At 37.0% G+C, this 18,390-nt stretch overlaps 1 protein-coding gene across 2 annotated transcripts in view; it reads right to left on the bottom strand.

Moving 5' to 3' along the window:
- LOC149782540 (mdm2-binding protein-like) overlaps positions 1-18,390 on the bottom strand; it is a 119,604-nt gene that overhangs the window by 34,957 nt on the left and 66,257 nt on the right. For both annotated transcript variants that reach the window (XM_089933971.1, XM_089933970.1), the window contains exons 13-17: positions 12,654-12,785; positions 12,052-12,143; positions 7,001-7,101; positions 5,180-5,428; positions 3,462-3,792 (exon numbers count right to left, since the gene is read on the bottom strand). In XM_089933971.1, the coding sequence (XP_089790097.1) occupies positions 3,462-3,792; positions 5,180-5,428; positions 7,001-7,101; positions 12,052-12,143; positions 12,654-12,785 (905 nt within the window). The remainder of the gene's footprint in view (positions 1-3,461; positions 3,793-5,179; positions 5,429-7,000; positions 7,102-12,051; positions 12,144-12,653; positions 12,786-18,390) is intronic.

Below are 18,390 nucleotides of genomic sequence, written 5' to 3'. Positions count from 1 at the left end.
TCTTTAGCTTTCCTTTTTGACTGACTTTTTTGATGTGCAATTGTTTCTTTTCCTTTTCAATGAGAGCCTTTTTCCTTTCAAGCTGGTGCTTGTATTGGCAACATGCAGTGTGCATATTCTGACAGAGAGCTACATCTGTTCTCTCATGCAAGAAATCTTTCTTCTTATAGTAATCAATTGCACTTTTTCCAGATGCCTTCTAAGCTTCAATGTTTCCATATGCAGCCTCTTTTGTAGGTGCTGTTCCAAATACTTCCAACTGTGATTACTGTAAAGCAGAGGTCACAAAATGCCAGTCCTCTAGCGTTCAGTTTTCTTATAAACTGACCAACTAAATTTCCATCGACTTTTTGCTCCAGCCATTCCCATTTCCATACATTTTAAAACCTTTATCTAAACTTCTCGTGTCATGGTCTCTCTCAACAACTCGGGGCGCCAGTACTTGCAAACACGCTTCTTCTTTCCATTGCTATCAGTTGCCATCACACGAAGATTCACTGGATGAATTTAAACTTATGACCAATGAGAATACTCTTTATGAGAGTTGTGGACTAACTAATATATGGAACGAATACGTTATAAGAATCATTGCGAAATGGGACTGGACAGACCGTTTTTTAAAAACCGGATCGGAGATGATAAAAAAACAGTCTATATCAGGAAAAAATGGATTCAAGTCTGGAGAAAAGTGGAACTCCACTTTAAAACAGAGAAAAATCATGTCTGTTGAATATTACCTGGTATTGGGAGTAGCCATAAAGGTATTCCACTACCATGAGGCCTAGCTCTGGTGACTGTTCTGCCCCTTGCACAGGTATGTCAACACAAGTGATTGTCTGATATCATCAGGATCATGTTTCAGGGTTGTCTTCCACCCACAAGTAGAAGGCATTGAGAATGGCTCTCATTTCCAAGAGGTTGATTTGAAGGGCTTAAACTTGAAGAATCCATATGCAATTGACCACCACAGGGCCAGTAGTAAATTGGCACTGTAACAGGCCCACCCCTGCATAGAGTAGGCCAAAGAGCTGTAAGAAGCTTACTTGCCTGAACAATGTCTAGCTTTATCCTTTCTCCATGGTACAAGTTATACGTTCAATGTGCTTGGGAGAAAGATGCCAAGTTAATATGTGTTAAGAGTTCCATATCTAGATGGTCACAATGATGGTAATAAGATCAGACTTTTAATTATCCACTCTGAACTGCAAATGAAGGAATAATGTTCATGTCAAGAACCAAAAATCATACTTATTGAATGGTTTTGTAGCATGCTGTCCAGGAATGCTGCCTTCTCTGTGGAGAACATCCTGAACTGGGAAGGTCAAACTTCAATGTCTTGGTTGATGCCTTCTCCAAAGCATGAAAGAAGACACCAAGTATTAAGGATTCTATAATTAGATAGACCAAATTATTGAGAAGGGACTAGGTTTGAGTTCTCTACATTGATTATCCACCACACAATGAGGAAAGGAAAGAAGGGTTGTTCATGTCATGACTTAAAAACCAACTTAGTGAATGTTTTTGTGGTGTGTCATGCAGGAACATTACTGTCTCTGTAGTGTAAATCCTGATCTCTTTGTGAAGGCTCAATGGATTAGATCGGAACCATATGAATTGGTATGTGGAAATATGTATTGGAAATGTCAAGACTGATCTCATACTAGTTGCATCTCTATCACAGGTCTCAATTACCAATGGACTTTGTAACCAGACGGATGCCATTTGTATGGTTTTCATGTTATCTACACCACCCTTTACAAGCAGAAAGGCTGGATTTTCTTGTGTAAAAGCATCCCCCTTCATGAGATAAAATAACAGAGCCTTAATGAAGGTTGGAAGATGAGAGTGGAGGGATTTGGATAAGCGAATCTGGAGACCTCTCACAGTTTACATCACCCATCACTTTTCAAGCTGTTGGGAAGAAGGAACCAGATTGTATCATTAGAACAATGAAACCATCAGAACGGAATCTTGGCTTAATATTAGACAAGCTGGCTATGTCAAGTCCAAGAATAGTTGGCCCAAATCTAAGAAAGGGACTTATCTGGCACCTTGTTGGGTGGGTCGCCAGAGGGCATGGGTGATGATCTATCACTGACAACTTAAGGCCTGGGAAAGGAGATTTTTTTTTATCTCACCTGCCTCCCTGTGAAAATAGGAGCACTGCCAGCCAGTTTGATAAAAATTCAATTGTTACATCATTTACTTTTTGTATCCAACATTTCAACTGGCTACCTTTTATGAGCCGCTCTTGCTGTATGAAAAGGTTTCAGTGATGCAGCCATTGGGTTAATGTACTAGACTTCATGTGGCATTCACGGTGATTTGAGTTTGAGGCCCCTGCTATAGCGTGATAAGTAATTTGTGTCTGGTCTCTAAAAAGCATGCTACCTGTCGCAAATTAAGTACAGATGGGATTTGGTGCCAATCCCTACATTTGAACCCCTTCTGATCATTGTCTGACTCCCACCCGTGTGGGCTGACTACTTTTAACTTTATAGCTAACACTTATGCTGGATTTGCTAGGTAGTGGTCATATTCCTAAGATAATATGATTGCATAAATTGCTCTTTCTTCTTTTTTCCCACAAAGAGAATAGATGTTTTCCCTGATTTATATGCAACCTATTCACAAAGTCTGGATAAAGTAGGTACTAAAGAACTTAAGAAATCATACAGAAAATCTTCTTGTGTGAGTCAATGTGACCAAGAACTTTAATATTTTGACCCCAAACTTAGTAGTTATCTTTTTTGACCCCAAACTTAGTAGTTATCTTCCTTGACCCCAAACTTAGTAGTTAACTTTCTTGACCACAACCTTAGTAGATATCTTTCTTGACCCCAAACTTAATAGTTATCTTTCCTGACCCCAAATTTAGTAGTTACAGTCCTTGACCCCAAACTTAATAGTTATCTTTCTTATCTCGAATGTCATTTACATGGTTTTGGTATCTGGAACACAAGCCAAGTTAATGTGTGCATAGTTTTTGTGTTTTCTGTTCATGTGACTTGGACCTTTGACTTTGCTTAGCCCAAAACTTAAATTCTTCATTGTTACAAATGCAAGTTACATACAAAGTTTGGTAACAGTAGATAGTAGAAAACTCAAGTTATTGTGTCACAATGAAATAAGGAACAGAGAGACGGATGGACAAATGAATGTAAAAAGAAGATATTCTCTGCCATATGGCATACACTAAAAATGGAGATAAATATTACAATGTTGATCAGGCTCCTTTTTTACGGAACCTAATTTCTATTCATGATATAAAAGCATTCTAAATTTTATCAAGATATCTCTTAGGGTTAAGAAGATAATAAAGAACAGTGTTCAGGATTATCAAACTGAACCCTATACTGTCCCCAACCTTCATCTGCAGGGATTACAAAAAGATACTAGCCTCAACAACAAGACCAATTTCTGAATATTTTATGTTTGAAGGGTATACTTCTTAATTTTACCCTAGCATGCCTCTCTGATCTGGACTCCTTTTTGGGTTGACTTGGCTGTCCTGAAGAGCTTGTGGTGCAATTCCCTTGTACTGATTCCCTGAATGATTTCCTGGTTTGAGTTCTACTGCTGGGTGAAGACTGGTTGCATAGCATTTCCACTTGCCTTGGAACTGGTGTGCTGGTCAGCATGGAACTGGATTGTTCTGAATTTTGTCTGGAAGCCACAGCAATCTGACTTCCCAGAGACAGACGCCGAGGTGAAGCTGTTACATTTGGAAATGATAATCTATGAGTGTTGCCAGATCCATCGTGAGTGAGGTTCATTGAACTTGCAGATCTTCTGCAAAGAACAAATGTAAACTTGTATATCATACATGCATCAGGTCATACATAATGTTTTAACCCTTTCTGTCATAATATTGTGAGTATGGCAGTGAAAAACTGACCAGCACATACCTGCTTTAGAGCACATTCTATCCCAAGTGTTGCATTTTTTTTAAGCTGACATTACTGTTAAGATTAATTCTGGCACTACCCTGGTTGAATGTTGTGCCCTGTGTAACTAGTAACCACTTTTGGTATCTCAAAAAGTTGCCTCTAAAGATATGATTCTTAATACAGGTCATTTTACAAACATTTGCAATGTAAGCTGGATCTTATTTCAGGATGCAAAGTTCTGGGATTCATACCTATTTCTAAAACATTGCACTAAAAAATCAACCAATAAGTGAAAAACATGCATTTTCTTTTTAAGCCCTACCTTTATTTCTTTGTCAAATCCCTTCTATATTCAGAAAATTCTACATCTTTTTTACAAAATGGACAGGAAAGAAATCCATCCTTAAATATTCTGAAATAATATTAAATAATCCTGAAAAAATAGGTCACAGTGACATAGCTAAAGTTTGCACTACATGTTTATTTCAAGACACATTCCATGCATCCCACTTAGCAACTTTGATGGCAATAAGTGATAAGGTATCAGAATTATAGCCAAGATACAATTTTAAGGAAATGTCAAATAAAATTTGTTGAAAATAGATGTGTGTGTGATTTAGATTTTTAACATTGCTTTAACGATTTTGTAGTCATATCAGTATAATATCTGCAGTGTGACAGTTTATAGTGATGTCTAGCACTGACATGTAGCATGATGTCCCACCTCATCATATTATCCTGACACAAGGCTGACCAGTCCTAACACTAACCTCTAAATGCTAAACGCCTAGTGAGGCAGCTGTTAGTACCACTTTTTTTAAAGCCAGGGTTTGAACCTGCGACCTCCTTTTGCATCCAAGTGGGCACTCTAACCATTAGGCCACCGGAGCAGCTTGAAAAGAGATCACAGCAACCCTGTTTAAGCCTGCAACACACCTTCATCCTGAGATAAAAGATTGCCCTCCACAGGTGTACTAAAATAAGAATACAGCTCAGACAGATGCAAGGACTGACTAATGGACAAAGTAAATTCTACAAACTAGCCACTTCTTGAAGAGGGAATATGAAGGGAAAAAAATTAGTTTTCCATTACTATCAATCAAATGACACAGTATTTGTCCATAGGAGAAGAGCATAAAGTTGTTATGCCTTGACAGTTATTATAGCATGTCACTCTTTACATGATAATTTTTATCCACAACAGCCCATACTAATTTATATTCAAAGTTGCACGAAAATATAAAATAATGTAAACTGAAACTAAAAACAAAGTTTAAATATATCTATACCTGGATTTTCTAGGCTCTGGCAGTGTTTCTGAAAATGTCTGATTATCAGACTGAGCTCCAATATGTCTCTTCCTTGGAGATCTGCGAGGGGAAGTAAACTTTTTTTTCTCTTTCTTTTTATTACACTTTGGATTGGAGAAGGAAACTGCATTCTGGGAGTATGAGCTATAAGTTTCATTTGGAACATATCTCTCTTGCAGTTTGTTACAGTGTTTGTTCAATTTCTCACTCCAGTGTTCTGTGTTGTAACTGCAGTAGAAGAATAAAGTTGTTATTCTTTCAGACTGGTCATCCATCAAACATATTTAAAAATTATAATCAGTTGCCAAGAAATTATTTAAATTTAATAAAGTACAGAAAAAAGTACTTTATATACATACTCACTAGTAGGTGGAGTCCAACTGCAAACTGGATAGACTCAAATCTCAGTCACATAATGCATTGGTAGATCTGGGTCTATGCAGTATCTTAGGAGTAATCAATCTAATCAACATAGACCCTGATCTGCAGCACAGTATGTGACAGCAGATCTGGGTCTATATTGTTTGTGGTAAGACTTGACTTGTAAGTGGGTAATGTATATACAGCACTTAAAATATTACTACATCAGGGGAATACCTAGAATTGATTAACAGATTCTCTAGAGCCACATAATTTGATGATCTTTTGAGACTTTTGATAGACCATATTTTATCTGCAACTGCTCTGAAGTATCCATCTTAAGTCACACCACGCATCCAGTGACACTAAATACATATTTAAAGGAAGCCACAGGAGCTCAGCTGGTCAAGCATCAGACTTGTAATCCAAAGGTCACAGGTTCAATACCCAACTAGACCAGCTGATGTGTCCTTTAAAAAGGCTCTGAACTCCCATTTCCCTGCATGATATAGCCAATATTGTTTTAAAACTGCCATTAAAACCAACAACAATAAAAAGCATTATATATTTATGGCTTCCATGTAGTTAAACAAAGAGATCAAAGTGTGGAAGTTGGCATAAAAAAAAAAGTCTATATGCAAACACCAACTGCAGCAATAATTCCTGGATAATATAAAAGACAATAACATTTTGTAGCGTAAATATTGACAAAAATGTGTAACTATTAAAACATAAAATTCCAGTGTATGGCTATTCTGATTATGTTTGAATGATTCCTTTATTCCAATTTTAAGTTAAATAGAACCCTATACAAAAAGAAATGGTAACTGAAGCATATCAAGTTATTTGCAATCAAACCTGGTCTAGTGGTCATTTTTCTGTTCTCCCAAAAATATTTCTATATCATCTGCCTGTTATCAGCAACCAACTACCCAATGTGACCAGCAGCAACAATGTCTATGCACTGTGTAAAGCAACCAACAGTCACAGTGCCCCAAGTGGCCGAGTGGTCTAAAACGCTCACCGTTATGGATCACTGCCATCTCACCCCTTTCTTAGTGAGTTTGAGTCTCGGATTCAGCTAATGTGGTTATGTGAGAAAGCTTGCCAGTAGCTTCTCGTGGGTCGGTGTTTCTTTCCAGGGATTTCCCGGGTTCTTCCTCCACCATTTATACTGGCCATGTATAGCCTATCTTGTGCTGAAAAATGGCATTAAACCCTACAACAACAACAACAGTCACAGTGATAATATTATCTGTTACATCATCCATCCATACATCATCTATGAAAATCTTACCTGCATAATCAGACAACCTGTGTACACAGGCTACTTTTAGTCAGCCTCCTGAGTGGTATTTATGTACAAGTTTCATTCATATGACAGAGTTAAGAAATGAGGAACAAAAAACTACAGTGCTCTAAAACATAACATAAATTTACTATATATCATGGCACTTGCTGTCTGTCTTCTCTGGCACTAATGTAAGGTCTGTGGCCATAGTCTCAAAGGGAACTGGTCTTAAGACTGATCTGCATGACCGCTGTTTGTAAGAAAGAAAAAATGAAGTCATTAAATGTAACAATGGTTTTCCCTTGTAAATACACAGATTTTCAAAGCTGTAACTTGATCTGCAGTGCCAAGTTATTGGTCCTATCAGACATGATTGTTAAAATAAGACTAAAGGTTGAACTGGTATGAATGTTTGATTGAATACAGAATATAGTGTAAAACTGAAACATGATCTAAAGCTTACCTCTTTGGCAGCCAGTTTCTACAAGTCCCATTCAACTACATTTCCACATGGCTCCTTGCAATTTCCACCATTCAAAAGTTTGGTATATGCATCATTGATTGCTATTACTGATCAAGTAGATATTTTAAGGATTTTTTTTATTTTTACCTTTTCATTTTTAATATATGATAAACAATTTAAATAGTTTTTGATATCTTTAACTTTAATCATATACTACTTCATTTTTACATTTATCTGGAAGGATTTACTTTAAAGTTTTGTGCAATTCCTCAACGATACTTTTTTTTTTACATACTTTACTTTTCACTTGTACCATATAGCTATTACTGTGCTGTCAACATTAAATGCTAATACATACATAAAACATACACACTTTTCCATTACAGACACATTATTCGAAAAAAATTTAATTTCTTTTCCTGTGCATCAAAAATCTTTATAGGTGGTAATCAGTTTACTGACTTGTCTGTTGGTATACTGACAAATATGCACATTGATAGTGAGGTCATAAACCTACAGAGCTGATCAAATTTTGTCTACCATTTGTTCAAAATTAAAAAACTTTTGCCAGGAGTTGAATAATGTATGCATTTTAATCCATGGGAAACACAAAAGAAATGTATAACAGAAGTATGCAATATTACCAGGATACCAGTTTACTGTGGTATTTTTTTTTCAGTAATATGTACCAAAGTACTATTTCACTATACCTGTACTGTTGTAGTTTCCAGCACTAAAGATTGTACATAAATTCCAGAATAATCTTTTGTCACAAATTAATTTGAAATATTAAAAATATAATTCTAAATATGTGCACCCACAACAGTTATCAATGACCACTTACTGTAGTATCACAGGATGAGAATGGATAAACAAAGACATTGAATTCAGTCTCCTGTACTGTCCATTTGCTGCTTGCCATCAAGAAGCATGGCAGTAAGTGTGCATCCCAGTCCAAGAAATTGGTATCTTTACAGAGATTATGACCTTGCGGAGGGGTGGGGGGCTTCCAAACATATTCCCACTGTTAATCACTTCCTGTCTTGCCACTTTAGCAGTAAGTGGCATATTTTGGCTGGCATCATAGTCTGGCGATCTGAATGACCCACAAAAAGGTGCAGTTTTGCCAGCAGGACCATCTGAAGCAGATGAAGACAACCAAGACCATGTAAGTCCACCACTACAATAACCAGGTGGGAGCTGGATAAACAAGATCTGGTGTCCTCTGAAACAACTTAAATCATTTTATCATTTGTCAGAAATAAGTTGATCGAAATCTAATGATAAAAAGGAGCCTGGCACCCCAAAAAGGTTCAACATCAATGGCAGGCAGGAGGGATTGCATGCCACTGTGGGTTGGCAGGAAGTTTGGGTCCTCTGAGGTCTTTTTGCAGACAATAATCCCTCCTCTGGTCAAAATGAAATGGGTGATGACAAGATCAGTTGAAGTGGCAACTCATATGCTGCCTACTTTCTCATGACCTCAGTATGTCATCTTAAAATAAGAGAGATGACAGAATACAATGTTGCCGCATGATCAGATTTTAGTGAAGAAGCCTGCAAAAAAACGTCCCTTCTTTTTAAATCTAGACTGCATCTATGGTGAGCTGCAATGATGACTTCTTTGGCTATCTGGCACAGATTACTGAGCATGCTTACCCAATTGAATTGCTAACAATGGTAAGTACAACACTCCTAGCCAACTCTGATGTGGCATGACACTGTCTGCCCTATAACACAATGCAGCAGACATGCTGATGGCAGTTACGTCCTTACTGAGACTTGAAACATCCAACAGGAACACATCAGTATGTGATCAATATCAGTGAGGTGAGGATGCTGCATGCAACTGATTCACAGCTGTTGAATTCCCAGGAACATGATTCTAATCCAAGAAATGAGCAATAACCTCAGCAATCTTCATTGATGTCTACCAAGACCATAACTTTCCAGGATGAGGGCTTTCACAGGGCAGCAAAATTTCTTCTACTGTCATCTTCAAGCTGAATTCCATTTGTTCCAAAGTCTGATCAGGATGTTCATAAAAGACAGCACGTCTTCCCCATAATCTGCCAATGGGGGGGGGGGAGGAATCTGCCTGGGTATCCTCAAATTCATCAGTTGTCATCCTTGATGACAATTTTGCCAACTCTCAAGACACTAATATCTCTGATGCAGCTTGCTGCATGTACAGTGGCCCCCCTCTCATTTGGCCACCCCTTCTGCCCCGGGAAAGTGGCCTTATAAGATGGGTGGCATTCCCAGAGGGGGACTATAGTTGATTATTTCTGCGTGCATGTGTTAATTGACAAAATCTATTTCTGGACAATTATGTTACTCGAAATTGTCAATTTTAAAAAAAAATCTCTGTTGTATAAAGCCCAAAGTTCTATCAAAGCATTGCTGACTCCATTTCTATCTGACCATGTTATGATCTTAACAATTATGTCAGGTCGTAATTGTCAATTTTTAAAAAAAGTCCACTGTGTGAAGCCCAAAGCTCTATTAAAACATTGCTGACCCCATTTCCTGCAAATATTGGCATTAACGATATAGTAATAACCTTAGTGGTACATGTAATTTAGCAAACACTTCTTTCAGTAACAAAAACCTGACATCCGGAACAGACATCAGGAAAGATAATCTGATTATCCTCATGTAATTAAATACTGGTTCTGGACACATATTAATAATAAAACATTGCTGCTTGTGAGGGGTAAATTTTACATTGGTGCACTAATATGTTGGCCACTGGTCATGTTAGAGGGGTGGCCTTTTTTGAGTGGTACTTTTGAACACAAACGACTGTGCCAAGGGATTCTGGCCATAAAGAGTGGGTGGCCAATGGACAGGGGGCCTGTTCATGAGGGGACCACTGTAACTCCAACATAGGATGGACCAGATCTATCATAAGTACTTCCATATGGCCAGATGTGACCATCAGAATCGGCACTGTTCCTGGAATCTTCAAAAGGGGTGGGGGTGGCATCAAGGTGTCCCCCATAGAGTGTAAGCTATTAATTCTATTTGGATGGAGATTCAAAACATCTTGATCTGAAGATTTGGAACATGGCCACATTCCACAGCATTTTAATAAGCTGTTTCTTCATGACATTGGTTCATACTCAAACAGCCCAAAAAAGCATAAACAATGCATGGTTGTGATGAAGAGCATTTTGTACAAGTCAGTTATATGTGTTGTCCTCTGCAACCATAAAATGTTAGCATTTGATGCATTTCATTCACATTCTCTTTAATGACTGAGAGAATACCTATAATGTAAATGTTTAAATGAATCAAGTATTTACAAGTTTCAGGTAACATCGACATGCGAATCTTATTATTACATGGTCAATAACAACCAGTAAAAATATGAGCAAACTCACCAAAGCTTCATAAATGCTGTATTCTCAAGGTGCATCACCCATCAGACTTATTAAAAAAAAACCAGAATTCAGATGGATGGTCCCGAAACATATACATGAAAATGGATTCAGGAGCAACTGTTTAGTCTTGAGCAAAAGCTTAAGCTGGAATACAAGCAGTATAAGGGTGACCACTTAACATGGGCGAGGGCAGGGGCGATGGTAATCTACAAGTGCTACTTTCCTTCATCTATGTGATCTATAGATGGAAATAAATTTTTGTTCTTTCAGGGAGGGCTGGATTTGGAGATGGTGTAGTCATTTCTAATTTGGATGGATAGTCTCCAAAGTTATATATTACACTAGATTCAGGAGAAACTGTTTTACAGTCATAAAAGCTCAAACTGTTAAAACACCCAGGATATGGATGACCATTAGTGGGGACAAGGGGAGGTAATCTATGAGTTACTTCTCTTCATATATGTGATATAAAGCTGAACATTTTTTCATCTTTTTTATCAACTTATGCCTGGTGGGTGCCCTAGCAACTAATTTCACTGCAATCTGAGTAAAAACTGTATAATTAATGCAATTATTGTCAAGTATACCCAGAGCATGGGATTCTTCAGTGAAAATTGCCTCAGCAGTCGGTTTATTTTTACACATTTAGCACCACTGATAGTAAAACTTCACCAAAAAGGCAAGTTGTGGCGGTGGCAGTGGTGGCAAGGGTTACTATTTGATGATATAGTTTTACACCGCATTTTCAGTGAAAACTAACAAATACCCATCAAAATATATTTTTGTTAACTTTACAAATCAATGGGGAACTGGAGGAGACATGTTTTATTACTTTTCTCTTGAACTATCATGATCATGTTGTAGACATGTTAGTACTATGTGATGCTAGACTGGTTTTCATATGTTCTACACAACAGATACATGTATGGAGCTGATTATGGGATAACTAGTCTACTTGACCAGTCAGATCATGAACACATGAACTGATTATACAAATATATTGAAGTCACATAAATGATCTACACAGCGATTGTACCTAAACTGACGTAACAGTTTTGCAATGTTCCTACATTCCAGTAAGAATTCAATAAACTGAAATAACTATCGCTTCAGTCATGACCAATTTACACATTTTTTATGCAACAAAGTGATGACTAAAAATTTCCAGTTTATCCCATAATTAAAGGACTATTCTCCCTCAAGAACAAACCCAACCTTTCAACTAACTTTACCCCAATTTCCCACCTGTTTTCAGGCACACTGATGGGGCATTCTTGTTCAATGAAAACATTTCTAGTTTGAATGTGATTTTATATTTATGCTGACTGTATAAAAGTGGCTGCATACTGACCCTGATTCTCACTGGAGACAAACTCATTGCAGCAGCTGATCCATCTGGCTTAAAGAATTTTAGAAAATCCTCCACATCAATGGTTTTGTTGTCTTGGAAAAACAAGCAAACAAATAAAAGTGTGTAAAACATAATGCTAGCATACCATTATATTCTGAAGAAAAATGTCTATTTTTTCGTACATTTAGGCATAGGATAATTATTTAGAAAACTCAGTATAAAGAGCATCTCCTGCATGAGGTAAATGGTCTCATTTATAAGAGGACTTTACCTAAGCAATTTCTGAGCTAAAATCAGTAGGAAATTTATGTAAAACTCAACTCTTAAGTGATGTGTAGGTCCTTTCTGAAATTTACTAATCTACACTACACTGGTGAGATTTACTAATCTACGCTACACTGGTGCGCTTATTTTGCTTTTGAAGTGCAGCTTAGCTCTTCAAGACAGGGACTCGGCATTAAATTAAGATTAACTAAGCTGTGTCATTTTCCCTCTAGCAGTGGCAGTGAACAGACCTCTGAATTTCATATTGTTCATATAGACAGTACACCAAAATCTGTGTTTGTTTGTCTGACTATCTGCAATTAATAAGTAATACTCACTATCTGAGGGAGGTATGGGCGATGACAATGCCATGCTTTCAGAGGACTGAAGTCTGGTAAGACATCTTTTCTGGGATTCCTGGTATACCAAAATATGTCTCTCATTCCAGTCTGTGGATGGCTGATTTAATTCTGTAAGAAGTAAGAGTTACAACAAATTTTTTATAAAGAGTAAAACATGCTTCTTCACAAATATTTAGCCAATCATAATACCTTAGGAGAACTACTATTACCATAGAAATTCAGCCCTCCCAGGTTAAAAACTTTTAGTTAAAAAGCTAAAAGTTATCAGGCCATAATAGGGCAGAGTATATTCCCTTTGATACAGGGATTGAGGCCAAATCCCATGAATATATCAGTTACTACTTCTACTTGTGTCAGGTAGAATTCTCTTGTCAAAATGGACCTTACAAAAATCCTCTACCAAGTCCTGGGAAATCCTACACTCACAAGTTGGAGGAGTCATCACTTTAAATGGAAGCATACTTATTCTATATTTCCAACCTTTCTTTCTTCCTTTCATGACAAAGTTCTCCTTTTACATTAAAGCACTTTGCTGTCACTTGCTGGTATTTACATACTTGCACCAGCAGCCTACATGACTTCACAAAAGTTCTGGTTAAATAATAATTCAATGGAGTTACAGTCCATTGCAAATCATTTATGTGATAACAGTCTTCAATATTTTGTTTCATAAATTATTTTTAAAAATTCTTTTTATATAGATACGTCTTTAATTTTTAAGTGTTTAAGCGGTGCCAGAATGGGTGAAATATTATGCATCTGCTGCATTTTCATACGATTCATGATGCACAGCCTATGATACATTGTCAATACATGTATGAACCTGATGGTCTTTTCATCTTTAGAAGGTCTCTCAGGGTAGGTGTGGTGCTATTTTACATATGCTGAGATCTTGGTTGTATTTCTAGTATGCAGATTACAGACAAACATAAACTTATCATATTCTCATCCTTGAATTGCTTCCAAACAGACTATCTGTTAGGTGTTGGTGATTTTTATTCAATCTTTTAGGCCAAATCAGACTGTTCCATTTGATCAGGTGCAGGGCTCATCCTGGTCACCACACCCTTTGTTTTGCACTTTACGTATGCTTTTAAAATATTAAAAATTTCAGGTCTTCACTTAAGTTTGGAAGGCATTAGGCTGTTATATTCGAAACAGAACAAAAGTGAAATTTCCTCATGCAAGGAAAATAATCTATTAGAAGTCAAAAAGTATGGGAGTGGAGATAACTAACAACCAAATCCTTCAACAGTACCGCCTACAGATGAAAAACAATTGCTGCAAAATTATTATCGCAGTCGCTGATAACATATAAGGGGCTTTCTACAGATATGAACTTCTGAGAGAGTGGTGGGTGACAGGTGAAGTTGTTTACATTTGTAACATGCACAATGGAGAAAATGTTGGCATACCTCATATAGTTTCATGTACTATGGCTGAAATTTATTTGGATATTGTACTTGTGGAAACTGTACATGATCTAAGTATAAAGCTAAATAAAATTATTGCTTCCTTGTGATAAAAAAATCACCCTGAATTAGTCTAAAGTACACTATCTTTAGTAATTATAAAAATAGGGAAAATGAATTTTGCCAGAGTAGACAATACCAGCCTCTGAAAGTGCAATGAATGAATTACCAAATAAATAAAATATATGTAAAAAAAGTTATCAACTCTTTCTTTTTGTTCTTTAATTTACCTCCAAAGTCCAGGAAATAAAAATGACCAAGTGTAGCTAGCAGTATTTTGAGAGGTGTACATCTGGAGTAAGACCAAGCTGTATACTCTATAACCCATATTACAATGGTCAAACAAACGCCAAAATAAAGGGAATAAACTGTACTTGGAACAATAAATAAGATATACAAGGTCATTTTTAAATAGCTAATATAACCAGCAAGAAAACCTGGACAATTCTCTTTCTTAAGAATTCCAACCCTATGCAAAATACGAAACTGCAGAGTGCCACCATATCACCATAAAAGGAGATATTGCAAACTTGTTCCATGTCATTTCAAGTACTTTATAGATCACTTATTAGCTAATTTTGCATTAAGTTTCTCTGTTGGTTTGTATCTATCCCTACTGGGTCTGGATGTTGGTTTGTATCTATCCCTACTGGGTCTGGATGTTGGTTTGTATCTATCCCTAGTGAGTCTGGATGTTGGTTTGTATCTATCTCTACTGGGTCTGGATGTTGGTTTGTATCTATCCCTAATGAGTCTGGATGTTGGTCTGAATCTATCCCTACTGGGTCTGGATGTTGGTTTGTATCTATCTATCTCTACTGGGTCTGGATGTTGGTTTGTATCTATCCCTACTGGGTCTGGATGCTGGTCTGTATCTATCCCTACTGAGTCTGGATGTTGGTTTGTATCTACCCCTACTGGGTTTGGATGTTGGTTTGTATCTATTCTTACCGAGTCTGGATGTTGGTTTGTATCTATCTCTACTGGGTCTGGATGTTGGTTTGTATCTATCCCTAATGAGTATGGATGTTGGTTTGTATCTATCCCTAATGAGTCTGGATGTTGGTCTGAATCTATCCCTACTGGGTCTGGATGTTGGTTTGTATCTATCTATCTCTACTGGGTCTGGATGTTGGTTTGTATCTATCCCTACTGGGTCTGGATGCTGGTCTGTATCTATCCCTACTGAGTCTGGATGTTGGTTTGTATCTACCCCTACTGGGTTTGGATGTTGGTTTGTATCTATTCTTACTGAGTCTGGATGTTGGTTTGTATCTATCTCTACTGGGTCTGGATGTTGGTTTGTATCTATCCCTAATGAGTATGGATGTTGGTTTGTATCTATCCCTACTGAGGCTGGATGTTGGTTTGTATCTATCTCTACTGGGTCTGGATGTTGGTTTGTATCTATCCCTACTGGGTCTGGATGTTGGTTTGTATCTATCCCTACTGGGTCTGGATGTTGGTTTGTATCTGAGTCTGGATGTTGGTTTGTATCTATCCCTACTGGGTCTGGATGTTGGTTTGTATCTATCCCTACTGGGTCTGGATGTTGGTTTGTATCTATCCCTACTGGGTCTGGATGTTGGTTTGTATCTATCCCTACTGAGTCTGGATGTTGGTTTGTATCTATCCCTACTGGGTCTGGATGTTGGTTTGTATCTATCCCTACTGGGTCTGGATGTTGGTTTGTATCTATCCCTACTGGGTCTGGATGTTGGTTTGTATCTATCCCTACTGGGTCTGGATGTCAGTACTTCTGGCATGTCACACAGAATAAGCTGCAGTTAGTTCTGACTTGTGGTTATTCTTTTACTTTTAACTTGACTTAACAATAACCACCAATCGGAACTGAATCTAACATGTCATCATTTTACACAACAAAAGTGTAGCCCTCAGACAGAAGCAGAAAAAATGTAAAGCAACAGCAAAACTGTGAATAAAAAAATGTTATAAGATTATCCATAAAGTACTTAAATCATACATGGGGAACGAATCTAGAATGATTTTATGTTGATATGTTATCATGGCTGAGTATACTGATGGGATAATAAAATTAACATGGAATTTACAAGGAGTGGGAGCAGATTTAAAAAAGCATGAGTTTGACATCTTGTGTTTTCTACTTTGTAGAAGGCTAGTGGGTGTTGTCAATAGTTTTTCTGTTACAGACAGAAACAAGTGCATGTTGTTGCTGTAGTGGTCTCTGATGAATGCTGAAATTCGAGAATAAGACAAATGACCAATAATTATTCACAACTGCTGTAGATTAAAGTAACCTGTATATGGTAAGTTATATTTTATAAAGATTCTTCCACACCTGTATCGATATGAGTATTGACATGAAAAAATTGATACATCAATATCCTGAAAAATCATTTCACCCCAATATGCCAGCTTCCATTTCCCTTAAATTATAGCAAAAAGACAGCAGCTATAAAGTTTGCATTCTAGAGAAAACCATCCATTTATGATTTTGCATTGAATAGTACCTTTGATTATGTATTCACGCAAACATTTTGCAAAACAGGGCCACAACTTTTGTGTATTATGGGTATGCTACAGGGGGTTTCATGGTTGCTGTTGTTGTTGTTCTAGGGTTTAATGCCATTTTTCAGCACAAGATAGGCTATACATGGCGGCCAGTATAACTGGTGGAGGAAGAACCCTGGTAAACCCAGGGAAGAACCACCGACCCACGAGAAGCTACTGGCAGGCTTTCCTATGTACCCACGCTAGCCGATCCTTGGACTCAAACCCACGCAGACAGAGGTGAGATGGCAGTGATCCGGAATGGTGAGCGCTTTAGACAACTCAGCCACTCGGGGCCCCTTCATGGTTGCAGCGGAGTTACTAATCGTAGCGCCTAAATTTACCTCCCTTAGCTCCAATGCGCATGTCCACAAAAAATGTCCAGTTCACCGTTCTACACTTGGTTAGCGAAACACAAAGTCAACAAAGGAAGGAATCTTAGCTGTACTACAAATCATTATGTTTGAACCAATGAATCAACTATGTATGTCAAACATCTTTTGTTCAAACTAAGAGAATAATTATAGACATTAAATCAGATAATTAGATTCAGTGTCCATGCTTACATTATATCAGATAATTAAATATAATTTTCTTTCCATACTTAAATGATATCAAATAACTAAATTAAATACACTGTCCATACCTGATAATACAGATTCATTATCCATAATTTCAGATACATTTGTAGGAACATTTCACTTTGCTCTCCGATTTTAAGCATTTATTGCACATTTTTGGCTATATAACTTTAATGAAAACAATCTCAACAATTTGCATTTTTCATACGTTGATATATCTATCTTTCTCCATTACTTTCGCAAGGCTAATAGTTCGTTTTTAACACGAGTTAAGAGAGTTATAACACAAGTTCGATAAGAAAATTATAACACAAATTCGATACGTCAGCTGATTTTGTAATGCTGATTATTTTAAACCAGACATGTTTTAAAAAATGAAATGGAACACAGTATTTTAATATATTCAGAGGAACTTAACAAAGTAATAATTACATTAGTTATCAAAATGATAAAGGAGTGTAATTAATGCTGACGGAATATGTATTCATATATGGCTGTAAATATCGTACAAGTATCGGATGGTACCTGCAATAACTTTCAGCATGATTTGTCTTTGCTTATGCTGACATGTAATAACTCTCAAATTTGCTGGGGTCTTTAGACATTTCTGATTGCCACCAGCAAATTCATCTAGAACAGTCTTCTTAAAATTAGTTTAATTCTGTTTTTCTTGCATCCACAGGGCTGAGCAAATTTTTTTTTAACCACTAGTCCAGGACAAGTGGTTTCAGAAAATTCACTAGTCCCACCTTTTTCTTCACTAGTCCCACCTTACTCTCCACTAGTCCCACCTTACTTTCAATGGTCCCAAAATGGTAATCACTTGCCGAGATTTGATGAGACGTATGTACTTAATCCATAGAAAAAAAAAACAAACAAAATAATATACAACATAATTATTTCTTAAAAGAATTTAATTTTTAAAAACATTGGTTGTTATACATTTGGCTTCTTCAGGTTCATGTATATATGTTTTAGCTCATGGATTTGAAAGTATGTCCATGTATATGTCTGCCACCTTCCAAGTCATATATTCAAGACAGGGATAACAAGCACACTCAGTATCCGTCTTACGTTTTATCCCTCCATTTTCAAACAAATTTACCTTCTCCGAATTGCCGTTATTAC

The sequence above is a fragment of the Sinohyriopsis cumingii genome, chromosome 15 (assembly GCF_028554795.1).
Source record: "Sinohyriopsis cumingii isolate HCF-2022 chromosome 15, ASM2855479v2, whole genome shotgun sequence".
NCBI lineage: Eukaryota > Metazoa > Mollusca > Bivalvia > Unionida > Unionidae > Sinohyriopsis > Sinohyriopsis cumingii.
Note: the sequence above shows the minus strand (reverse complement) of the source record. Positions and strands in the feature narration are given on the sequence as shown.